Source organism: Ranitomeya variabilis, chromosome 5, assembly GCF_051348905.1.
Source record: "Ranitomeya variabilis isolate aRanVar5 chromosome 5, aRanVar5.hap1, whole genome shotgun sequence".
Lineage (NCBI taxonomy): Eukaryota > Metazoa > Chordata > Amphibia > Anura > Dendrobatidae > Ranitomeya > Ranitomeya variabilis.
Window position 1 is genome coordinate 213,557,389 of NC_135236.1, and position 26,921 is coordinate 213,584,309.

A 26,921-nucleotide genomic window follows, 5' to 3' on the forward strand; every position below is an offset into this window, starting at 1 on the left:
TTCACCTTAATCCGTGCTTTGTTTATCCCCTCCAATGACCTAGCACCCCGCCAAACCTTCCTCGGGACGATGTCGGACCACACTACCAAAACCTTAGGAAACATTGCCCACAACCTTAACATATCGAACTTAATGTCCTTTATAAGTTCTCTACATGGCCTCTTCCCCAAATCATTTCCTCCCAAATGAATAACCAAAATTTGCGGGAACTGATCCCAGCGCACAAAACGGTGAAACTCAGGTAAAAATTGGCTCCACGTCATTCCCCTTTTTCCAATCCATCGTAAGGTTGCCACGTCACGTGAAAAACCCAACTGCCGACCATCAAGACGAACCGCTGCCCTCTCTGCCGCCCAGAACACGAATGAATGTCCCATAATCCACACTAGCCTTGTGCCGTGGTCTGTAAGAGAATAAAGAAGAACATCTATCAAACTCAATACAAAAGACCCTCAAACATTGGAACCATGCGATTATAACAAACCTGGGCGAACATAAGACCGGAATCTCACCGATTCCCACCGCCCGATTCGTTTAACCACCTCATCCCCTAAACCTCTCCTAGCCGCCTCCGTCGCAGCCCCAATACGAAATGAATGCCCGCTGTACTTCGCCGGTGAAATTCCCCCCAATTCCAAACACTTCCGAAATATCTAAACAAACTGGAAACGAGATAAAAACGAACCATCCGCATGAACCAACAATGGGTCGGATAGAACCCCTTCTCTTCTCAGTAAGTTACTCACACAGATTACCGGGCACAACGGACAACTCGGAACTTCAAATAACACTATTTTACAACCTTTACCGGTAACGTCCGTCTTTGATGACCGAAGAAACACCACCACCCTATCGGACGTAACATCAACGTCTTCTCTCCTCAATCCCCCTCCCTTGTATCTGGAAGGGCTAACCAACTCCCCCAAACGGAATGCTCCGAAAAAGGCTAACGAAAAAGCCGCATGGAACAACGTTACTTCCCATTCTGAGAAACAAACAGAACTCAGGTGTCCACCAATTACTAACAACACTTCGAAGGAAACCGGACGTCTGTCGTCCAACGACTTCTGCCCTTTTTTCCAACCTTTCACTAACTGCGCAACCAAAAAGGATTTCGTCTCATCCCGTAAACCTCTGGCCTTGAAGCCAAACGCTAGACCAGCTAGGAACTTACTCATCTTGGACACCGACCAACCCGACTCCCATACATGTCCTACCAACAACAACAGCTTATACTCATCATCCATACCAGCCCCATATGACCCCTTCCAATTCTCCCATGTGCTCCAAGCTTGATTATACTGCAACCAAGACCTATCCGAAAGTGATCTAGCAAACAACTCCCCTAGAGCCCGAAGGGCAGGTTCCACAGTTCCGCTGGACAATCCTGGCCTGCCGAATCCAAGCAAGGTCCCAGCCCTTGAGACTGATGCCGCTGTGGATGGAAAAAGACATTATCAGCGTTAGTAGGCATAGTTGTCTTGCCATCTGCTACTATCCACAAATTAAACTTGAGGCCCAGGAACACCAGATGCTGCAGTACCCTGACCACTTCCGTAGATGCTGCAGATAGCGTATTGATGGCATCCACAACGCCCAAGTGTTCGCAGGAAAAGCGGATTTTTTTGTTCATCACCATACCACCCCAAACTGACAATGCCACTACACGAGGAAACAACTGTAACAAAACCTGATTTTGCAACAAGCCTAGCTCACGCCACCTAGGTGGCCACTCCGCCACAACGCTCTGACCGCAATATTGCACATTGAAACCACACATTTCGCTCACGTTAATGCAAAAACCTAAATCCACTGCATTCTCCACTGTTTGAATCCAGATGGATCTGCCATTATAGTCCTCCAAGAACAGGGCCCATATCTTCAAGTCCTGTTTCAAATCCCTCGTCAATCTGATGAAGTGCAGCGGAGATTTCACTCCCACCGTAGCCAAAGACAAACGCCTACAAAATGGACGGCCCATCGGCATAATCCTGCAAGCAAAGTTCAGCTTGCCCAGCAAAGACTGTAAATCATGCAGCGTTATCTTACGCCGTGTACACGCTTTCTGAACTTCCTCCCGAAAAGCAACTACCTTATCCTCAGGCAATCTGCATTCCATCGCTATGGTGTCAATTTCTATGCCTAGAAAACTCAGCGTGGTCATTGGCCCGACAGTCTTGTCCGCTGCCAAAGGAACTCCGAATCCCCGAGCTACCCTCTCCATTGTGTGTAACAAAATCGAGCAAATTGCAGACTGCGGAGGGCCCACAAACATGAAATCATCAAGGTAATGTAAGCAGTAACTCAAGCCAGATACATCCTTAACGACCCATTCTAAGAATGTACTAAAAGCCTCGAAGTAAGCACATGATAGCGAACAACCCATGGGAAGACACCGATCAATGAAGAAACCTCCGTCCCAAAAACACCCCAACAAATGCATACTCTCCGGGTGTACTGGCAACAGGCGGAAAGCCGCTTCAATATCCGTCTTCGCCATCAGAGCCCCCCTACCACATAGCCGTACCAAATCCATTGCTGCGTCGAACGACATGTAAGAAACCGCACACAGTTGAGGGTCGATCCCATCATTCACTGACATCCCTTTCGGGAATGACAAGTGATGAATAAGCCTGAATTTGTTAGGTTCCTTTTTAGGAACCACTCCGAGCGGTGACACTCTCAGATTACTGAACGGAGCCAATGCAAAAGGTCCTGCCATCCGTCCTAACTCAACTTCTTTTTTTAACTTCTCAGAAACTACATCAGGAAACTGCAATGCCGACTTTAAATTCTTTTTTGACAAACAAACATCTTGCTCAATAAACGGAATTTTGAAGCCGTAACCAAAACCCTCCCTCAACAGTGACGCTGCTGCTCTATCAGGGTATCTATTTAGATACGCCTCCATCGCGTCCAGCCGCACCGGCGTCTCCCTTTTTTTCAGCAACTTCCCCGCTTCTTGTTTTCCCCCCTCTGAAACATCTTGTTGCCCCATGTGTGCCCCCACAAGTAGAGCATTCGTGCTTAAACTTACACTTGCTCCCAAACCTACAGGTCCCCTCATTAAAGGAAAAACACAGTCCCTTCTGCATTGCGACCGAATGTCCCGACTGCCCTGAACTCCCGGCGCCCCCATGAAATGGCTGATTTCCTTGGTTTGCTCTGGCCGGTGCCATAACCCTCATCCATAACGCAATGTCCTTATGGTCCCACCGTATGCTCGAGCGGACTGCTTTACGCTGCCTGAACTGTTCGTCATATCGCAGCCAGCCTTTCCCTCCATACACCCTGTAAGCCTCACCAATTGCATCCATATAGCAAAAGAGACCGGAACAATTTTCCGGTGCCTTTTCCCCTATGATGCTCGCCAATATCGCAAAAGCTTGCAACCAATTCGAAAAAGAACGAGGGATCAGACGATACCTCTTCTTTTCCTCGTCCTCTTTTTTTGAATCGTCTCTCCGTAACCTATCAAGATTGAATCTCTCTAACGGTAACAATGAAAAGATATCCACATAGTCCCCTTTCCAAATCTTCTCTTTCACCTCCCCCTTCAAATGTGACCCCAGCGGCCCCTCAAAGCACACGTATACCTCGCTCCTTGCTGAATCGTCCAAGCGCACTGTCTCCTCGCTTTCTTTTTCTTTGCTAGCCCCTGTGCTCTGGGCCCCGCTTCCCAAATCGGCTGACCCAGACCCCCTTTCTGCATCGTTGCTGCCTCCCCCTGACGCAGCTGAGCCTGCCATACCCCGACCTCCACACTGCGAAAGTACTTCAGCGTCCGATAGCATACCTACACCCGTCGCCCTTTCTGCACCCCCTAGCCAAGCCGCTGTGGGTGACCCTACTCCAAAAGGACCCCCGTACCATATTCTAGCCAAATCCCTAAGGCCATGCAATATTAAACTCATCCCCCCACTAGCCCCCCCCATAACTGCCTCCCGGTCCCTAACCTCAGTAGGAGCTAAGCAGGGGTTAAATATAGGGAAATGCTGGCTCTCACCTGGCTGCCTGGGTGCTGTGAACCCAGCAGCCGCAGATCCTGGATCCTGATGAATGAGTGCTGGTTCCATGCTGGGTCTGGATAATGCTGGCTCCACAGCTCCCGGGTCAACCTGCCTCACCAGCTGCCCACCGCCAGAAGCAGGCAAACCGGTGATAGTGGCAGGGCCCCTCGGAGCTGCCGCCGCTGTCCATAGGGCGCCGCCATCTTGGGGAGGTCCTGGATCCTGGATTACAGATGAAGAACTCCAGGATGCAGCGCCATCTTGGTGAAGAACTGGATCACGTGACGCCGAGCTCCCTGCTGCGGCGCCATCTTGCCTGAGACTCCGGTCGTGTGGTGACACCGCAGCGCTGACTGAGGCAGCCGACTGCTGCCCGCCTCTCACCGGAGCCGCTCTCGCTGTGTCCCGACCCTGCTGACCGTCCTGCGCCACTCTCCCTGGCGCACTTGAAGAGAAGCCGGCCGACTGCCGGCCGCTGGATCTCCTCCGCATGGGGGCCCGTCCCCTGGCTCCTCGCGTTCCTCCCCGCCGAGCAGGGCCAGCCGGGACGCTAGCACCTGCCGCTCCCGGTCCTGAATCCCGACGCCTCTGTGCCGCGGGGGGGTGGGAATCCGGCCCCTGTTGTGGGTCCCGCCTGGTGGAAGGATTCCTCCCAGCCTGTGGGCGAGGGGCAGGGGGAGTGCGCCCGCCGGCCCTGGCTGGAGGGTCCCTGGAGGGGCTCCTAATGCGGCGCCGGACCCAAGGGGTAGCCTCAGGGCTTAAGCGCGCCGGAGGACGGGACCTCCGCGGCCGGCGTCCTGCTGGAGGAGCGATGGAGGCTCCGGCTACCGACCCCTGGAGCAGGCTGGAAACCGAAGCCTGCAGCCAATCTGCGCCCTGAGTGCCCGCTGCGTCCCTCAACTGCTGCAGTAAGGCCTCTATGTCCATTGTGATGAGTACTCTGGAGCTTTCATCTGTGGCCGGTGAGTACCCAAAATGGTTGCCCCACTCACGTGGCCACCCCTTTTTATAAGGTCCCCCCCCTGCCCATAACCCCTCCTCCACTTTCAAATTCAAAAAACTCTTCCCCTCCCCTCAGTTCCTTTAACCTTGTCACCCCCAGCAGTCCTAATAAGCTCACTTACGTCGCACGTTCCCCTGTCATGGCGGCCTCCCCTAATTGCCAGGGGCCCAGTACGGCCTTTCTTGACCGTGGTTTTGTTTTTACAGAGCCCCTGATTTTCCATTTGTTAATCACAGTTTGAATGCTGCTGACTGGCATTATCAATTCCTTGGATATCTTTTTGTATCCCTTTCCTGTTTTATACAGTTCACCTACCTTTCCCCGTAGATCCATTGACAATTATTTTGCTTTCCCCATGACTCATAATCCAAAAACTTCAGTGGCTGGATGAAAGATGCAAGAATCTGTCTGGATCCCAGAAACTCATGCAGCTTTTATGCACACACTGATTGCAAGCAAACAGGTCACAGGTAAGGATGTTACCTTTAGTAGCCATTCAAACGCATTGGTGTCAACTTCTGTGCATGTTATCAGGCCAAAATCACCAGGGTACGTGACTTTTTATCAGGGTCATTTGGATGTTTTGGGTTATCATTATGCTTTAAAAGGAGAAACCCCAGTAGTTTGACAATAAATGGCTTCATCCAACCACTAACCATGAGTGTAGAAAAAGTTTTGGTGTTATCTATATATATAATTGTCTAAGAGTCACTTTCGTCTGTCCTTTTGTCTGTCTGTCTGTCACGGATATTCATTGTTCGCGGCCTCTGTCTGTCATGGAATCCAAGTCACTGATTGGTCTCGCCAGCTGCCTCTCATGGCTGCCGCGACCAATCAGCGACGGTCACAGTCCGATTAGCCCCTTCCTACTCCCCTGCAGTCAGTGCCCGGCACCTGCTCCATACTCCCCGCAGTCAGTGCCCAATCCATACTCCCCTCCAGTCACCGATCACACAGGGTTAATGCCAGCGGTAACGGAGCGCATTATGCCGCGGGGAACTCACTCTGTTACCGCCGCTATTAACCCTGTGTGACCAAGTTTTTTAATATTCATGCTGCCTATGCAGCATCAATAGTAAAAAGATCTAATGTTAAAAATAATTAAAAAAAACAAAAAACCTGCTATTCTCACCCTCCGTAGTCCGACGATGCGCTCGCGCCTGCCGCCAGCTTCCGGTCCCAGAGATGCATTGCGAAATTACCCAGAAGTCTTAGCAGTCTCGCGAGACCGCTAAGTGATTTGGGTAATTTCACAATGCATCCTGGGAATGCAAGATGGCGGCAGCCGCGCGTATCGCCAGAGGTTCGCTGGATCTTCGGTGGATCCCGGCGGGTGAGTATATAACTATTTTTTATTTTAATTATTTTTTTTAACAAGGATATGTGCCCACACTGCTATATACTACGTTGGCTGTGTTAGATACCGTGTGGCTGCTATATACTACCTGGCCAGTGTTACATACTATGTGGGCTGTGTTCTATACTGTGTGGGCTGAGTTATTTACTGCTTGGCTGCTATATACTGTGTGGGCTGCGTTATATACTACGTGGGCCTATATTAACGCATCGGGTATTCTAGAATATGTATGTATGTACTGTATATAGCAGCCACATGGTATATACCACAGGCCACGTAGTACTCCTATATACTATGTGGCTGCTATATACATACATACATACATATTCTAGAATACCCGATGAGTTAGAATCGGGCCACCATCTAGTTATTCATATTCTCTGAAAAAAGGCCAAGAAAGCATAAATTCTGCTGGGGTATGTAAACTTTTGAGCACAATTGTGTGTGTGTGTATATATATATATCTATATCTATATATATATATATATATATATATATATATATATATATATATATATATATATAATTATAATATTTATGTCTAAATATATGTATCCGTATATACTTTGCATTTTTACTGTTTAATGGGTAATGGAAGCTTGGAATTTTTTTGCACACTAGAAAAATTGATATTGCATTGAGAGTGGAAACAGAAACACATGCAGTTTAATAAATTGCTCAAATGGAAAAACAGGACAAAACTTTGGTGGGTTTACAAAATGTGAACCTAAGGAAACTACCATTTCTATTCACTGACCGTACTCTTCTGAAAATAGGGGAGAATTAAAGCATAGATTGAAGGAAATCCATGGCAGTACATGCAGTAGGGGCCATGGGCAGGAAACCGCTGCATAATACAATCAATTGAGAAAATGTTGGCTTGCCTTGTATGCAAGTAGGCAGAGAGATGGATTATTGTCTTCCTGATTTAAGAAGCATTGTTCATTGCATACATAGAGTGCTGAGGTTTTCTTCATTGACGAAAACACAAAGTGAGTTATGAATCAAAGCTCACATTGCCCATAACAACCATTTTCCGTAACCTACTACTAGACTGGTATTGGGTGCTGAGTGCAAGGACAATTCTCCTGGGAGACTGTTTATGTTCATGAAAACATTTTAATGTAAACTGATTAAGGCTTTCTAAGACAAGAAATCCTTCTAGGCCACGTTCACATTTTGAGTATTTACTGAGTTTTTTTACCTCAGTATTTTTAAACCAAAACCAGGAGTGGAACAATCAGAGGGAAAGTGTAATAGAAACATGTCACCACTTCTGTATTTATCACCCACTCCTGGTTTTGATTTACAACTACTGAGGTAAAAAATCACCAAATACTGAATGTGTGACCCCAGCCTTATTATTTCAAGGACTACAGAACATGAACATACATGTCTTAACATGATACAGGAATGAGGAGACATCAGTATTAGTTTACAGATAACTTTCACCGTGGGATTAAATAAATGTTTATTGTATGCTAAATTAAAATACTACATTAATGCAGCAAACATCAGTGTTTAAAATGTGCTGTAAATGTTTCCCCCATTGTGTAAAAAGTGTCGGAATACCTTTGAGTGACACTTTTTTTTTATTGTAGGTTCTTGAACTTCAGAGCCCTCCAAGAGCCAGCACAGTGGTGAAGGATTGTGTCCGGGCCTGCTTAGACTCCACATATAAATATATTTTTGTTAACTGCCATGAGCTTTATTCACAGTTACTGGACCAGGTAAGAATTGTGTCTGGTTCATACCTTTGGTTTTTGCTTGTGTCTGAGATACAATAATACATTGATTTCTGTGTCTTAAGCCTTATTCAGATTACAGTGATTTTCTTTGTCCGAGTTTTATTATTTTTTCCTGTTCACAATGTCATCAGCGTTTGATCAGTGTGAATTTTTTTCATCAGTGTGTGGTCAGAGTTTCATCAGGTTTTTTCAGATGGAAAAAAAAATATGAAGAATTCTCAATGGGGAACAAGAGTATTACAAGGGATGGAAGGCCTCTCATTTGATGAGATGTTGAAAAAGTTGGGCTTTTTTAGCTTAGAAAAAAGATGCCTCAGAAGGGATATCATTTATATGTATAAATATATGTGTGGTCAGTACAAAGCACTTGCACATGACTTATTCCTTCCAGGGACCATACTATGGACCATGGGGCAATCATTAGGGGTGGAAGAAAGGTGATTCGAACAGCTAAATAGGAAAGGGTTCTTTACAGTTAGAGCAGTCAGACACTGTGCTGGATGATTTCCTCAATACACATAACATCGCTGGTTATAGTTAATTTAGTGACAAAATGACCTAGGTCTTTTTTCAGCATATGTAACTTCTCAAAAAAAACAAGGTTTTTATTGAGTTATAACAGATAATACACGTAATGGCATGTAAAAGATACAAAATAAGCATTACATCAGGTAACGTAAGAATATAGTGAATTACATGACCGTGTAATAATAGTAGAGTGAAATCAAAACAACATAGATATACCATAAACTTTAGAAACTGAGAATTGAAACTAGCAGGAATTAAACAAAAAAGAGATCATCCATAGCCCGTTTAATGAGATTCCATTTACCCCATCTAGATTGGAACTGCTCCAAAAGTTGGATATATCTTTGTTCCAAAAAACATAGCCTTTTCCCCCATTCGATGTCAGTTCTGAAGACACCTTTTCTGCTTCCAGTGAGGCCTTCATTGAGACATCTATTTATAAATTGGTCGACTCAAAAAATAAGATTCGTAGAGGATCTGTTTGAGAATAATAAATTGGCCCCATTTAACATAACCAGAGAAAGATTTAAATTATCACATTCAGATTTCATGCTCTTCCACCTTCTCAAGGAAGAATATAGGAAGACAGGTTGGACCTCGTCTAAACCAGTATTAATAAATCAATCCACTTCGAACTTCCTCAACAATCCCCCGCCTAACAACAAAAGCATATGTAACTTCTCATATCAAACAGTCCATGAAAAAAGGAGAGCACAAAGATTGCCTCTGAGTGCTGTGTCCAAATTTTACCTAGACCTATAAACTTGCATTGGTGAGATTGATCCAAGACACAGATGAAAATTTGACCATCTGTCTGAGATTTTGTGAGGACCACTCAGTCCCCAAGAATATACAGTCATATGAACAGCCCAGGGACAGATATAGGCAGAAGGGGGCCCCTGGCATAACCAGTATATGGGCCCTTTGCATTCCAATAGCTCATCTTATTGACCTATATCGCCTGCTTAGGAGGTAGAAGTGATTCCTCTTGGGTGCGTGTTGCAGCAATGGTATATTCACCTCTGGAACAGCCTCATAGACTATAATGGGTGCAAGTTCTGTGTGAAAACCAAGGATAGAACTCATGTGACAAACTGATATCTGAATAAGCCCTTATGCATCCTAACGCAGAGCTTCGAGTTACAATATGTAGTGGTGTATCTTTTTGTTACTGGGTTCTGAAGAATAATCTGTAAAAATAACACTCCCATCCGTAGTGGAGAAACATCAGCCCTGCCACACACGTTCTTACATGTATGCCGCCGAAAATGTGCACTGTAATGTCACTGTGCAGGATCATTTTTAACGTTATTATGTCACAAAAACTGGATATTGCACACATTGATTTGCTGTACAGTGAGATGTGAAGGAATAAGCATCAGTTATATAACAGAACTGGAATTATACAGTGTTATCCCAACATAGTAAACACACTGATGTCTCTGAATAGAAATAATTCTTAGTTATATCACAGGTCCTCCATAATGCACAGATACTGCAACAGATGGATAATAGTGATGGTGAAGCCACAGTACGTGGATAATAAATGCAGCGATGTGATGACACAGGCACAAGACAGGAGAAATAACCCAGAAGGATAATGCAGTGATTTCACGGCATATGCCTGTGAACAGCAATGTGAGATCTGTTTCACGTGAGAGTCCTGGTAGAAGCACGTAATACAGGTCGTCCTGAAAGTAGACATATTACAGAAGAAACTGATTTATCAATACTCATTAGTAAGGCCCATTCATACATCTGTGTTTGACAGACGTGTTGTGGCCATGTTTTTTACGGACAAAACATGCACCACCCATCGGCATGCTCATGTTTCAGATTTTTTATTTTGCCGACTGTTGTCCAAAAAAAAAAAAAAATTTAAAAAACAGCAACATGTCCATTTTTTTCAAATTTGTTGACCAAATGCACCCATTTGTGTGAATGGGTCAGTGAAGGAACAGATAACACACAGATGCCATCCATGGGCCAACTAAGTGTTGTCCATTTTTTACTGTGTAATGGATAGGAAAAGCTTGGAAAATGTCTTATCTTTTCTTTGGGTACAAGTAAAAGGAATGCCATAGTTTTGGTAGCATCACACACACGGACTAAATATGGAAACATTGCATGCAGCACATTAATGAAAAATGGTTTGATTCCTCCTGTACGCAGAAAATCTGATGTCTTGTTGAGTAGTAGTAATACTGTCTTTCAGGAAAACACTTTCAGAAACAGATGCAATACTGATCAAATACACAACACATGCAGATCTCTCTGCGTATGCTTAAACAGTCCTTTTATCAGAAAACAGATAAAATGAATGCATATTGTGCTTTTAAAACATACCCATTTTATATGTCGCATGTAATTAGACTTATTAATATTTCTGAATGCATAGAAAAAAGTCTTTGCACAGAGTAATGTCACAGTACAGTAATCATGGACACAGTGTACAGAACAGTATATAAAATACATGGATAACACACAGTGATCTAACATTGCTAGACAAGTAGTATTAAATAAACTGTGCGCACAATTATTAGGCAATTTGTATTTTTGATGACTAATTTTTATTATTGAGCAAGTACAGTACTGTCGATCGATCCACAAGTTTTACAAACCTGAAACATGAATATTTAAGAAAGTAAAATTGAATTTTTGGGTTTCTTAGGAGAATATCTGTGGGTGTAGTATTATTAGGCAATGATTAGTGTGCTGAATTATTATTCAACTAAATAAAAATGTAAATTTTCCTATCTCAATTTCTTATTTCATCTGTTAAAGTGAGAATAATACAACTCAAAATGTACAAAAATACACTGCTCAAAAAAATAAAGGGGACACTAAAATCCCACATCCTAGATATCATTGAATGAAATATTCCAGTTGTAAATCTTTATTAATTACATAGTGGAATGTGTTGAGAACAATAAAACCTAAAAATGATCAACGTAAATCACAACTAATATCCCATGTAGGTCTGGAGTTGGAATGATGCTCAAAATCAAAGTGGAAAATGAAGTTACAGGCTGATCCAACTTCAGTGGAAATGCTTGAAGACAAAGAAATGATGCTCAGTAGTGTGTGTGGCCTCCATGTGCCTGTATGATCTCCCTACAATGCCTTAGCATGCTCCTGATGAGGTGGCGGACGGTCTCCTGAGGGATCTCTTCCCAGACCTGGACTAAAGCATCTGCCAACTCCTGGACAGTCTGTGGTGCAACGTGACGTTGGTGGATGGTGTGAGACATGATGTCCCAGATGTGTTCAATCGGATTCAGGTCTGGGGAACAGGCGGCCAGTCCATAGCTTCAATGCCTTCATCTTGCTGGAACTGCTGACACACTACAGCCACATGAGGTCAGGCATTGTCCTGCATTAGGAGGAACCCAGGGCCAACCGCACTAGAATATGGTCTCACAAGGGGTCTGAGGATCTCATCTCGGTACCTAATGGCAGTCTGGCTACCTCTGGCGAGCACATGGAGGGCTGTGCGGCCCTCCAAAGAAATGCCACCCCACACCATTACTGACTCACTGCCAAACCGGTCATGCTGAAGGATGTTGCAGGCAGCAGATCGCTCTCCATGGCATCTCCAGACTCTGTCACGTCTGTCACATGTGCTCAGTGTGGACTTGCTTTCATCTGTGAAGAGCACAGGGCGCCAGTGGCGAATTTGTCAATCCTGGTGTTCTGTGGCAATTGTCAAGCATCCTGCACTGAGTTAGGCTGTGAGCACAACCCCCATCTGTGGATGTCAGGCACTGAGACCATCCTCATGGAATCGGTTTCTAACCGTTTGTGCAGACACATGCACATTTGTGGCCTGCTGGAGGTCATTTTGCAGGGCTCTGGCAGTGCTTCTCCTGTTCCTCCTTGCGCAAAAACTGAGGTAGTGGTCCTGCTGCTGGATTGTTGCCCTCCTGTGGCCCCCTCCACATCTGCTGGTGTACTGGCCTGTCTCCTGGTAGCGCCTCCAGTCTCTTGACACTGCACTGACAGGTACAGTAAACCGTCTTGCCAAAGCTCGCATTGATGTGCCATCCTGGATGAGCTGCACTACCTGAGCCACTTGTGTGGGTTGTAGAGTCAGTCTCATGCTAAAACGAGTGTGAAAGCACAGCCAACATTCAAAAGTGACCAAAACATCAGCCAGGAAGCATTGGTACTGAGATGTGGTCTGTGGTCCTCACCTGCAGAACCACTTCTTTGAGTGTCTTGATAATTGCCAATAATTTCCATCTGTTGTCTATTCCATTTACACAACAGCATGTGAAATTGATTGTCAAACAGTGTTGCCTCCTAAGTGGACAGTTTGATTTCACAGAAGTTTGATTTGCTTGGAGTTACATTCTGTTGTGTTCCCTTTATTTTTTTGAGTAGTGTAGATTTCTGACAATTCCAAAAAATATCAGTGACCAATATAGCCACACTTCTTTCCAATACCAGTCATAAGCCCCATCCACTGAGTCTGTCAGTTTCTTACCCCTTTCGCATCAGAGCCTATTTTCGCCTTTGTGACTAGACCAATTTTTTTCAATTCTGACCAGTGTGAGTTTATGAAATAATAACTTTGTAATACTTCAACATATCCAAGAGATTCTGAGATTTATCTTTTGTGACATATTGTACTTTATGATAGTGGTAAAATTTGTTCGATATAACTTGTGTTTATTTCTGAAAATATTTTAAGCCCTTAAACCAGAGTGTCATGTCACACAAAATAGTTAATAAATAACATTTCCCATATGTCTACTTTTTATCAACACAAATTTTGAAACATTATTTTTTTGTTACAAAATTAGAAGTGTCAAATCAGGGATGATTATCAGTAATTTTGTTTTCATAAATTTTGCAAAACAATTTTTTTTATGGACCACATCACATTTGCAGTTACTTTTTGGGACCAATATGACAGAAAATAACCAAAAGTGACACCATTCTGAAGATGCTCAAAACCATAGTCAAGAAGTTCATTAACCCTTCAGGTGCTTCACCGGATTTAATGGAATGTGAAAGGAGAAAATGAACATTTTACTTTTTCCCCACAAAAAGGTTACTTTAGCCCCAAATCTTTCACTTTCACTAAGGGTAACAGGAGTTTATGCACCATGAAATTTGTTGTGCTATTTCTCCTGAGTACTACAATACCCCATATGTGGTGGAAAACTACTGTTTGGGCGCACTGCAAGGTCAAAAAGGAAGGAGCACTCTTTGAGTTTGGGATTACGAAATTGCCTGGAAATGATGGTGGACACCCTGTTGCATTTGGAGGACCCCTGATGTGCCTAAACAATTAAAAAAAAACACAAATTGCCCCCTTTTTAAACTCAGAGAACCTATCTAGATGTGTGGTGAGCCACAAAAATTAAAAAAACACATTTTAGCACCAATTTTTTTAATTTTACAAGGGTAGCAAGAAAAAGTGAGCACAAAAATTAATGTGCAATTTCTCCTGAGTACGCCGATACCACATATGTGGAGGAAAACTACTGTTTGGGCGCATGGCAGTGCTCTGTAGGGAATGAGCCCCATTGGAATTTTGGAATACAAAATTGGCTGGAATTGATAGAAGATGCCATGTCGCGTTTGGAGAGCCCCTGAGGTGCCTAAACAGTGGAAATTATGTGATTCACAAACTTGTATAACATTTGGCTGAGTAAATTAAATATTACTATTTTTTTCCTTTAAAATGTTGCTTTGACCACAAGTTTGCAATTATCAAAAGAGGTAATAGGGGAAAATGAACAGTACAATTTTTTATGCAATTTCTCATGAGTACATCAATACGCCTTAAGTGGTCGAAAACAACTTTTGAGGCACAATGCAAAGCTCAAAAGGGAAGGAGCGCTATGTTACAGTGCAGATTTTGCTGTTATGAATTGCAGGTGCCATATCTCATTAGCAGATCTCCTGTGGCTCCAGAACAGCAGAAACCCCCTTAAGTGAGCAAAGTGAGTGAAGAAATAATAATTACATTTTTACAAAGAAAAAATGTTTTAGCCCTAAATTTTCCATTTTCACACTGGGAAATGTGTAAAAATGGTACCAAAAGTTCTGCTGAATGTGGCAATACCCCTTATGTGGATACAGTACTGCATAGCCAAACACCGCGAGACTCGAGAAAGAAGGAGCTCTATTTGACTGTTGGAGAACAAATTATTGTAGAATAGTATGCAGACTCCATATACAGAGCCCCTAAGTGATCCCATTTTGGAAAATATACCCCTCTGGGAATTTAAAAATAGGTGTGGTTAGGATTTTGACTCCGTGGGTGTTTTCCAGAAGCAAGCTGCAATAGATGTTGCTAAGTGAAAATTGCAAACCGCCATTGCAGTGACTGTACATTGTAGTGACCAGTACACTATGCCCAGCTCTTGCTTCTGGAGACATGCAGCCATAAATTAGGTGGACTCTCATTGCTACAGAAATGGTTTAGGCACACTGTGGGGGCTCAGAAGGAAGAGGGGCTTTTGGATTTGGAAGCGCAGAATTCATTGGACTTCTTTTGGAGGGCGAGGAGCCATTATGCTTTTCCAGAGCCCTTGTAGTACCATTAACATTAAAGCCATCTATATTACCATTAACAGATGACGGATCTCAGTGGGGGCATTTTCTGTGGATTGAGTTGAAGCTTTCATTGGGAACATTTTACATAATGTTTGGGATCATATTTATCCAGCGCTCTACGCTGAGCACTTATATCGGGATTTCCATCTTAATCTCTAAATGACGTGATTCAGATGAAACCCCTGACAGAGCCACTCACTATAATAATGTTACTCTGGACTCCATATGGCCTCTGTTCAGCAGTGTCGTTCTTTTCAGGAGTGCAGAAACTGTGGCAGACTGCGCTTTTATGCACACCTAAAAAAGACGGATACCGCCGGATCACATGTCAGACGGCATCTGCCTCATTATAGGAAAGCATCCCCCAGGGGTTCCATCTGAATCACGTATTTCGGTGACTCACACGGAAACCCTGGTGTTAGCACCCAGTGCAGACTGCAGGATAAATATGAGCCGAGCCTTGCTGTGATATTTGGGAGACAGAATGAATAAATGAACAGCAGGAGAAAAATTGGTTTTATTTATTTTTAAGCTATTGCTTGTGCGGTATAAGTGATCAGACAACTGTATTCTTTGGGTCGGTGCAATTACAGCGATACCAGATTTATCGCGTTATTTTATGTATGGGTGCTGACACGCACTAAAAAATGCTTTTCTTTTTTACATAAACAAGTTTTTGCATTGTCGTATTTTGAGAGCTAAAATGTTTCCGTATTTCTGCCGACAGAGTAATGTGGGCTTGTTTTTTTGCTAAACAAGTTGATGTTTTTATTGGCACAGTTTTTAGTCACATTTTTTGCTCGCTTTCTATTCAGATTTTGGAAGGCAGGATTAACAAAAAACAGTAATTCAGGATCTGTTTTTTTAACCCCTTCCCGACCCATGACGCCACGTAGGCGTCATGAAAACCTGTGCCAATCCGACCCATGACGCCTATGTGGCGTCATGGAATGATCGCGTCCCTGCAGATCGGGTGAAGGGGTTAACTCCCATTTTACCCGATCTGCAGAGACAGGGGGAGTGGTACTTCAGCCCAGGGGGGGGTGGCTTCACCCCCCCGTGGCTACGATCGCTCTGATTGGCTGTTGAAAGTGAAACTGCCAATCAGAGTGATTTGTAATATTTCACCTAAAAAACTGGTGAAATATTACAATCCAGCCATGGCCGATGCTGCAATATCATCGGCCATGGCTGGAAATACTGAAGTGACCCCCCCACACCCACCGATCGCCCCCCCAGTCCTCCGTTATGGGGTCCGGTCCCCTCCGTCCGCCTGCCGGCTCCCCCGTCCTCCTGTCCGCTCCCTCCTTGTTTGGATTCACCCCCCCTGTGGTCCGATTACCCCCCCTGTGCTCCGATCCACCCCCCCACCACCCCTTCATACTTACCGATCCTCCCAGTGTCCGTACGTCTCCTCGCTGGGCGCCGCCATCTTCCAAAATGGCGGGCGCATGCTCAGTGCGCCCGCCGAATCTGCCAGCCGGCAGATTCCTTACAAGTACATTTTGATCGCTGTGGTAGGTTCTATCACAGCGATCAAAATAAAAAAAATAATAAATAAACCCCCCCCTTTATCACCCCCATAGGTAGGGACAATAATGAAATAAAGAAAATATATATATATTTTTTTTTTCGTTTTCCACTAGGGTTAGGGTTAGAACTAGGGGTAGGGTTAGGGTTACGGGATTGGCCGCGGATCCGCAGCGGATTGGCCGCTGATCCGCAGCGGATTGGCCGCTGCGAATTTGTAGCAGTTTTCCATCAGGTTTACAGTACCATGTACACCTATGGAAAACCAAATCCACTGTGCCCATGGTGTGGAAAATTCCGTGCAGAAACGCTGCGTTGTATTTTCCGCAGCATGTCAATTCTTTGTGCAGATTCCGCAGCGTTTTACACCTGTTGCTCAATAGGAATCCGCAGGTGAAATCCGCACAAAAAAACACTGGAAATCCGCTGTAAATCTGCAGGTAAAACGCAGTGCCTTTTACCTGCAGATTTTTCAAAAATCGTGCGGAAAAATCTCACACGAATCCGCAACGTGGGCACATAGCCTTAGGGTTAGGGTTGGAATTAGAGTTAGGGTTGGAATTAGGGCTAGGGTTTGAAATAGGGTTAAGATTAGGCTTGTGGTTAGGGTTACGGATAGGGTTAGGGGTGTATTGGGGTTACAGTTGTGGTTAGGGTTGGGATTAGGGTTAGGGTTGGGATTAGGGTTAGGATTAGGGTTAGGGTTGGAATTAGGGTTATGGGTGTGTTGCGGTTAGGGTTGTGGTTAGGGGTGTGTTGTGGTTAGGGTTGTGGTTAGGGTTATGGCTACAGTTGGGATTAGGATTAGGGGTGTGTTGGGGTTAGTGTTGAAGTTAGAATTGAGGGGTTTCCACTGTTTAGGCACATCAGGGGTCTCCAAACGCAACATGGCGCCACCATTGATTCCAGCCAATCTTGCGTTCAAAAAGTCAAATGGTGCTCCCTCCCTTCCAAGCCCCAACGTGCGCCCAAACAGTGGTTTACCCCCACATTTGGGGTACCAATGTACTCAGGACAAACTGGGCAACAACTGTTGGGGTCCAATTTCTCCTTTTACCCTTGCAAAAATAAAAAATTACTTGCTAAAACATAATTTTTGAGGAAAGAACAATTATTTTTTATTTTCACGGCTCTGCGTTATAAACTTCTGTGAAGCACTTGGGGGTTGAAAGTGCTCATCACACATCTAGATAAGTTCCTTGGGGGGTCTATTTTCCAAAATGGGGTCACTTGTGGGGTGTTTCTACTGTTTAGGCACATCAGGGGCTCTGCAAATGCAATGTGACGCCCGCAGACCATTCCATCAAAGTCTGCATTTCAAATGCCACTACTTCCCTTCCGAGCCCCGGCATATGCCCAAACAGTGGTCTACCCCCACATATGGGGTATCAGCGTACTCACAACAAACTGGGCAACAAATATTGTGGTCCAATTTCTCCTGTTACCCTTGTGAAAATAAAAAATTGCTTGTAAAACATCTTTTTTGAGGAAAGAAAAATGATTTTTTATTTTCATGACTCTGCATTGTAAACTTCTGTGAAGCACTTGGGGGTTGAACGTGCTCACCACACATCTAGATAAGTTCCTTGGGGGGTCTAGTTTCCAAAATGGGGTCAATTGTGGGGGGGTTTCTACTGTTTAGGCATATCAGGGGCTCTGCAAACGTAACATGATGCCCGCAGACCATTCCATCAAAGTCTGCATTCCAAAAGGTCACTACTTCCCTTCCGAGCCCCGGCATATGCCCAAACAGTGGTTTACCCCCACATATGGGGTATCAGCGTACTCAGGAGAAACTGGACAACAACTTTTGGGGTCCAATTTCTCCTGTTACTCTTGCGAAAATAAAAAATTCTGGGCTAAGAAATATTTTTGAGGAAAGGAAACACATTTATTATTTTCACGGCTCTGCGTTATAAACTTCTGTGAAGCACTTGGGGGTTCAAAGTGCTCACCACACATCTAGATAAGTTCCCTTGGGGGTCTAGTTTCCAAAGTGGAGTCACTTGTGGGGAGTTCCTACTGTTCAGGCACATCAGGGGCTCTGCAAACGCAACCTGACGCCCGCAGAGCATTCCATCAAAGTCTGCATTTCAAAACGTCACTACTTCCCTTCCGAACCCCGACGTGTGCCAAAACAGTGGTTTACCCCCACATATGGAGTATCAGCATACTCAGGAGAAACTGGACAACAACTTTTGGGGTCCAATTTCTCCTGTTACCCTTGGGAAAATAAAAAATTGTGGGCTAAAAAATCATTTTTGAGAAAAGAAAAATTATTTTTTATTTTCATGGCTCTGCGTTATAAACTTCTGCGAAGCACTTGGGGTTCAAAGTGCTCACCACACATCTAGATTAGTTCCTTGGGAGGTCTTGTTTCCAAAATGGGGTCACTTGTGCGGGAGCTCCAATGTTTAGGCACACAGGGGCTCTCCAAACGCGACATGGTGTCCGCTAATGATTGGAGCTAATTTTCCATTCAAAAAGCCAAATGGCGTGCCTTCCCTTCCGAGCCCTGCCATGCGCCCAAACAGTGGTTTACCCCCACATATGGGGTATCATCGTACTCAGGACAAACTGGACAACAACATTTGGGGTCCAATTTCTCCTATTACCCTTGGGAAAATAAAATATTCTGGGCTAAAAATCATTTTTGAGGAAAGAAAAATTATTTTTTATTTTCACGGCTCTGCGTTATAAACTTCTGTGAAGCACCTGGGGGTTATAAGTGCTCACTATGCATCTAGATAAGTTCCTTGGGGGGTCTAGTTTCCAAAATGGGGTCACTTGTAGGGGAGCTCCAATGTTTAGGCACACAGGGGCTCTCCAAACGCGACATGGTGTCCGCTAACGATTGGAGCTAATTTTCCATTCAAAAAGTCAAATGGCAAGCCTCCCCTTCCGAGCCTTGCCGTGCACCCAAACAGTGGTTTACCCCCACATATGAGGTATCGGCGTACTCAGGAGAAATTGCCCAACAAATTTTAGGATCCATTTTATCCTGTTGCCCATGTGAAAATGAAAGAATTGAGGCTAAAATAAATTTTGTGTGAAAAAAAAAGTACTTTTTCATTTTTGCGGATCAATTTGTGAAGTACCTGGGGGTTTAAAGTGCTCACTATGCCTCTAGATAAGTTCCTTGGGGGGTCTAGTTTCCAAAATGGGGTCACTTGTGGAGGAGCTCCAATGTTTAGGCACACAAGGGCTTTCCAAACGCGACATGGTGTCCGCTAACGATGGAGATAATTTTTCATTCAAAAAGTCAAATGGCGCTCCTTCCCTTCCGAGCCTTACCATGTGCCCAAAAAGTGGTTTACCCCCACATGTGAGGTATTGGTGTACTCAGGAGAAATTGTCCAACAAATTTTAGGATCCATTTTATCCTGTTGCCCATGTGAAAATGAAAAAATTGAGGCTAAAATAATTTTTTTGTGAAAAAAAAGTACTTTTTCATTTTTACAGAACAATTTGTGAAGCACCTGGAAGTTTAAAGTGCTCACTATCCTTCTAGATAAGTTCCTTTGGGGGTCTAGTTTCCAAAATGGGGTCACTTGTGGGGGAGCTCCAATGTTTAGGCACACGGGGGCTCTCCAAACGCGACATGGTGTCCGCTAAAGATTGGAGCCAATTTTTCATTGAAAAAGTCAAATGGCGCTCCTTCCCTTCCGAGCCCTGCCGTGCGCCCAAACAGTGGTTTACCCCCACATATGAGGTATCAGCGTACTCAGGACAAATTGGACAACAACGTCCATGGTCCAGTTTCTCCTTTTACCCTTGGGAAAATAAAAAAATTGTTGCTAAAAGATCATTTTTGTGACTAAAAAGTTAAATGTTCATTTTTTACTTCCATGTTGCTTCTGCTGCTGTGAAACACCTGAAGGGTTAATAAACTTCTTGAATGTGGTTTTGAGCACCTTGAGGGGTGCAGTTTTTAGAATGGTGTCACTTTTGGGTATTTTCAGCCATATAGAACCCTCAAACTGACTTCAAATGTGAGGTGGTCCCTAAAAAAAATGGTTTTGTAAATTTTGTTGTAAAAATGAGAAATCACTGGTCAAATTTTAACCCTTATAACATCCTAGCAAAAAAAAAAATTGTTTCCAAAATTGTGCTGATGTAAAGTAGACATGTGGGAAATGTTATTTATTAACTATTTTGTGTCACATAACTCTCTGGTTTAACAGAATAAAAATTCAAAATGTGAAAATTGCGAAATTTTCAAAATTTTCGCCAAATTTCCGTTTTTTTCACAAATAAACTCAGAAATTATCGACCTAAATTTACCACTAACATGAAGCCCAATATGTCACGAAAAAATAGTCTCAGAATCGCTAGGATCCGTTGAAGCGTTCCGGAGTTATTACCTCATAAAGGGACACTGGTCAGAATTGCAAAAAACGGCAAGGTCATTAGGGCCAAAATAGGCTGGGTCATGAAGGGGTTAAGGGTTTTTTTTTATTGCCATTCCACATGTGGTAAAATTGATAAGGCAGCTTTATTCTTCTGGTCAGTTCAATTACAGTTTTACCACATTTATATAGTATTTTTTATGTTTTGCCGCTGTTACAAAATAAAAACTATTTAATAGAAAAAATAATTGTTTATGCATCGCTTTATTCTGAGATCTATAACTTTTATTTTTCCACTGATGGAGCTGTATGGTGGCCTTTTTTTGTGGGACAAGATATCGTTTTCATCCATACCATTTTTATTTCCATTTGACTTTTGATTGTGTTTTATACCACTTTTTGCTTAGCAGTATGATGAAAAAAACATAGTTTTTTCCTCCGATTTTTATTTTTTACGGTATGCACAAAAGGAGTTAACTACCTCTTCTAGGTCAGGTTGTGCACTTTTTTGTTTTTACAGAAATATAAGTTTTCATAGGTTTACTATTTCTTCTTTTATTAAATTTATTTTGTGATTTTTTTAATAGTTTTAAAACATTTTTTTCACTTTTTTATTTAGTTCCTGTATGACACTTCAATTTTTATTTTTCTGATCACTGTTCTCATGCATTGCAATAAATATTTATTGCATTGCATGTGATTTGACAGTTTTACACTGGCAGATCACCTTTTAGACTCAGCTGCTGGCTGAGTGTAACAGGTCACCTTAGCTGGCAGATCAGGAGATCATCATTTGACCTATAGCTGCCATAGCAACCCTCGGCTCCCCCCGTGATGTAATCACATCTTATCACATGGGGGCTTCGGAGAGGTGAGTGAAGGAGACCTCTCCCTCTCACTGTCTTCTAGATGCCGCAATAGTGCATCTAGAAGATAGCAAAAGATTAACATCATTGGCACCTGAACCAATCAGGTCTTGATGATCATGTGTCAGAGCTACCCTGGGGTTCCTTGGCACTGTGAGACCGCCAACCACAGGGAAACGTCGGCGCTGCACAAAGCACTGCAAGCGCCAACAGTTATCTACAGTGGGCAGTCGGGAAGCGCTTAATCTGTTGGCGATCAACTTTTTGGGCAGCATCATTTCCAACCTCTCAGACGCTGTTCAGAGGAGTACATGGTTTCTTTCATTGCAAAGCTCACCTTTAAGAAGGCCCCTAAAGTTCTCAATAGGGTTTAGTTGTGCTGAGATAGAGGCCATGTCATTATTCTTTTGTTTTTAAGCCCCTTACTGGCAGCCAAACAATGGAGGACTTTGGTGCATGCGATGGATTTTAATTTGAAGAATCAGACTTTTTTCTGTACCACTGCTTGAATAAAGTGTCTTCTAAAAACTGGCAGTAGATTTGGGAGTTTATTTTAAGCCAATATTCAATCTGAAAGGGTCCAATTAGCTCATTGTTAATAAAAAAAGCCCATAGTATTATCCCACCTACACCTTGCTGATGTCCGAATGGAAGTGAAGGTCTATACTCATTACTAAAAATGTTGATTGGATAGTCTAAAAGGCAGATCTCTGGCTAGTTTTCACCATCCCATTTCCTATGTTTTAAAGGTAAGGTCTCTCCTTATGTATGTGTATAGGGGAGATCTATCAGTCTAGGAGTGCGAAGCGAGGATAAGTTAAGGATGATCTGGCTCAGCATCATCCAAGACGCATAGTCCCAGGCTAGATATCCAAAGCATGTTTTCTCTGCATCGTTTCAGAATAAAAAAATGTACACTGTGTGATTCAGTGATTCATGTTATTCATGGTTCAGTAAGTATGAACATCTGATAGGTATTAACTATATGGAAAAATTATGAGCGGTAATGGAACATGGTATGGACATTCAAACGGCATGGTCCTCTAGATCTTGCCTTGCAGATTACATTAAGGCCGGCTGAAAATGAAAAGATAGCAGGAATATATATGCTCCCAAGAGTAATTATGTAAAGTTCAACTGGAACAGTGTATATTATAATGGCACGTTATCGATATTTCCTCTTTGTTAATGTTTTGGAATTTTTTTTAAAGTCTACAACCTTCATTCTTGATTCTTTATTAGTAATGAGCATAACAGGCAGAATTTGAGTTTGCCTGTCCTCATGGATTTTACCGGGTCATTTGATTAGCAGAAAAATTATTATCCATGAATTTAATGTCCCTTATTATGCTCTAAGGTCTTTCAAGACCTCAAAGCATAAAAACGTAAAATGTAATAATAGTAATAATCCTTATACTCATCTCACTGTTCACTTCTTTTCCCTCCGCTTCTCACCATAACCCACTGCGTTTTATGATCCCACCCAGTCCGCTAAAACCACCAGACCTCTTACACTGTGATGAGATCCGAGAGGGTTATGGGGAAGAGGATTGGACAAAATGTCCTGACGTCACATGTTAGGGCATGTTAGGTTAGGCTATGGGTTGAACTAGATGGACTTAAAGTCTTCCTTCAACCTCAATAACTATGTAACTATGTAACTATGTCACAAGGTGCGCCTTGACCTCACGCACGCATGTGCAGGACCCCCCAGTCCTCATTAGAGCCAGACGAGTGATGGTGAGGAGCGGAGGGGTCAGAGAGGTGAGCAGTAAGTTTAATTTATGGTTCAGATAAATGTCAACTTCTTAATCCACCAGAAGCCAATGACAAAACAGCCTGTTTTGCTGAAAACTGATTTTTGTAAAATGTAGGTAGACTTCAATTTCCCTGAATATAGTCACTCATCTATGCTATCAATGATCAATATATTTCCATGACGTAACCAGAAAATCCAGTAAATGGCATTTTTCTCCAACAATTAAAATTACACGTCTCTACAAATATATTAGCTACTTATTACAATATTCTGAGGCACTAAAGCTAAACAAAATTTGCAATTTAACTATGTATGCTGCTTCCCCATACCACATTAGTAATATATAAAATTATGCAGATAAATTGAGTGAAAGACTCACTAAATGAAACTGTCAGCTTTCTTCCACTGTGATTATGAGTATGGACAAGTTATGCCTTGTGAGCAAAAGTTGCAAGAATCTTTGAATTGAGTTTCCTCACAAGTGAATAAAATAGTGATAAGAAAATAAAAGGAAATGTTAAGGCACTAATATGAAAGTATTGCTGGTTGCTAAGGAACAAATGAATGAATTGGAGCATATCAGCATAGCTTAGTGCTCCAGACATAATATTGATATACAACGGCAGATTGTGACGTTCATTAAAATATGCTAATTGAGCCAGTCCTCAATGTCAAGGAATAAAGATGATTTTCTGAATATTAATATGCATTACACGCCTGTACACAATGAAATAGGTAATCAAGATCATAACAATAACTAATGGGCAGGGATTTGCTCATTCTTCCTTGGGTCGATTCTTGTGGTCTTCCTGTAGCTGCTGGCTCTTTGAGCTTCAGTGTATTGAAATTGCCAATGCATATGTTATGCATGATAAGCTACCTTGAATAGTTAATCACCATAAGTCTTTTTATTGAGTGTTGCTTATTGATGGAAGTTTGAACAATGGATGTTCATGGATAATGCTTCTTACTATTTATGTGTACTCTGTTCCAGTTTAGATATTTAATCTTCCATAGATAATGCTCGTAATGTTTAAACAAGCTCTTTAAACCCTGGGTCTAGTAGTCCTACATTTCTTGTTCTAGACCTCTTGTCCTATTCTTTTTACCATTGTCCTGCATTTTCATATGGTACTGTGTTTTTAAGACCACCATATGCAGCGCCCCAGAGTCCTGGTCGTTGCAGTAATGTCGCTCTGCCACTAAGGGGAGTGATGTTACGTCTGATTGTACTAAAGGAGTTCACCTGACCAGGTATCACAGTCACACACTACATTTCACACTCCAACCACCAGGGGGAGCAAAGGGTTCTATGTATTAGGCCACTCCTCACACTCGGGTAAAACTGGGGTCGGATAGGAAGTTAGACAGAAAGCTGACTGGGGAGACCCAGGGAGGACCTGTCAGGGGTGGGATCCTGACAGCGGCCTAACACGAGATAGAATGTTACGGAGCTGCTCCTGCACCCCATTGCGGCAGCATCCTAAGAAAAGACACGAAGCGAAGTATATTGTGGAGAAGTGAGAAACGAGATCACAGCACAAGGAGATAACACCAGGAGGAGTCCTGCCTTAAGATCGGCAACATCCTTCTGAGGCGCGTAGCCGGCAGCCGGAACGCCGAGGGAGTGATTGGCTCTACGCATTACTCTGAACTACGGCAGGGCAGTTAATTCCAAGTTGGCTGTCCAACCTTTAACCTAATGAAGACAACGGAGGCAAATTGTGGGAGAGGGTCATCTCTAGGGTCCCTATAAAATAGCTCCAGACCTACCCCATCATACGGGTCGTCCTATCCATATCATCTGGGGGACGGAGAGAGAAACAGAAACATACACGACAGTTGTGAGGACTATCCCGTGGTGCTCAGCAGGGAAGTACTACAACACACAGGCGCTAGTAGGAAGGCTACTGATTTCCACCTGCAAAGGGAACTCTGGATGTGCCTTCGGACCGGCCGGACTCAGCCAGCCCTGTTAGCAGTGCTCTGGATTGTGGACGCTGAAGTCTACAGTAAAAGGTAAAGAGACTGCAATCTTGTGTCCTCGTTATTTACTGCGACCTACACCATCGCCATCTATCTTACTGGGAAGCCCTGGGGACATACTTCACCTGTGGGAAGGTATACCATCTGGCTGCCATAACATCACCCCAGTGGACCCCTAAGCAGCGTCGGTCACCCTGACCGAACACCACAGGTGGCGTCACGAACACTTGACAAACTGCACCTTTAATTGGGCACCCCTTAGCAGGGCCATGGACCGGGTCGGGCCACCATGACATCCCCAGAACCGAGACAGAAGGGACCCGGTACCGAGTACCCCACTGCCCTGCACCTGGGGGCGATCCACATACATCCTAGATGGCTGTCATTCAAGTGATAGTTTGATTTATCTTTTGCCCAGGAGCTATCTCGGCCATCTATCCCATGCATACACACGCTAACTGTGTTGTTTATGAGAGCTGCTGCCAGACCTTTTTGTTGGTGGCTTATCTCATTGAGAACAAAAGGACAGGCAGTCCAAAATTGGACCTTCATCTTTAATTGCCCTGACAATAATCTCTTCCGAACCCCCATACTCATTAGAATTTTGTTAGAATCCGTCAATATAAGAAGGTCCTGGTCAAAGTTAGTATATTGTGTATGGGGGGCTTTAATTTGCCCTCAGATTATGAACTGTTCCACCTGACTGTTGCAAATCTTCTACTTGTTATATCCCTGTTTGGACATGCTACAGTGACATTTACCTTTGTTGCCTTATGACATTGTGTGTACACTAAGGTTGATGCTAATGATAGAGTAAGCTACAATTATGCGACTTCTGTACAGCACAGGCTTTTTGACACTAAGAATGCTGGGGTGGCTTTGACTTGTAACATAGTGACATAGTTAGGAAGGCCGAAAAAAGACATTTGTCCATCCAGTTCAGCCTATATTCCATCAGAATAAATCCCCAGATCTACTGTACGTCCCTCTAAAGAACCTAATAACTGTAAGATACAATATTGTTGTGCTCCATGAAGTGTGCTTTCTAGCTAAGAATCCACTATTATGAGCTCCCTGTTATTATTATTATTTATTATTATAGCGCTATTTATTCCATGGCGCTTTACATGTGAGGAGGGGTGTACATAATAAAAACAAATACAGTAATCTTAAACAATACAAGTCACGACTGCTACAGGAGGAGAAAGGACCCTG

The 26,921-nt window shown here is 43.3% G+C and overlaps 1 protein-coding gene across 1 annotated transcript in view; it reads left to right on the forward strand.

The window, feature by feature from the left end:
- Window positions 1-26,921, forward strand: part of UNC13C (unc-13 homolog C) — a 1,212,529-nt gene that overhangs the window by 550,111 nt on the left and 635,497 nt on the right. Inside the window, exon 18 of the mRNA XM_077263773.1 lies at window positions 7,972-8,100. Within this exon, the coding sequence (XP_077119888.1) occupies window positions 7,972-8,100 (129 nt within the window). The remainder of the gene's footprint in view (window positions 1-7,971; window positions 8,101-26,921) is intronic.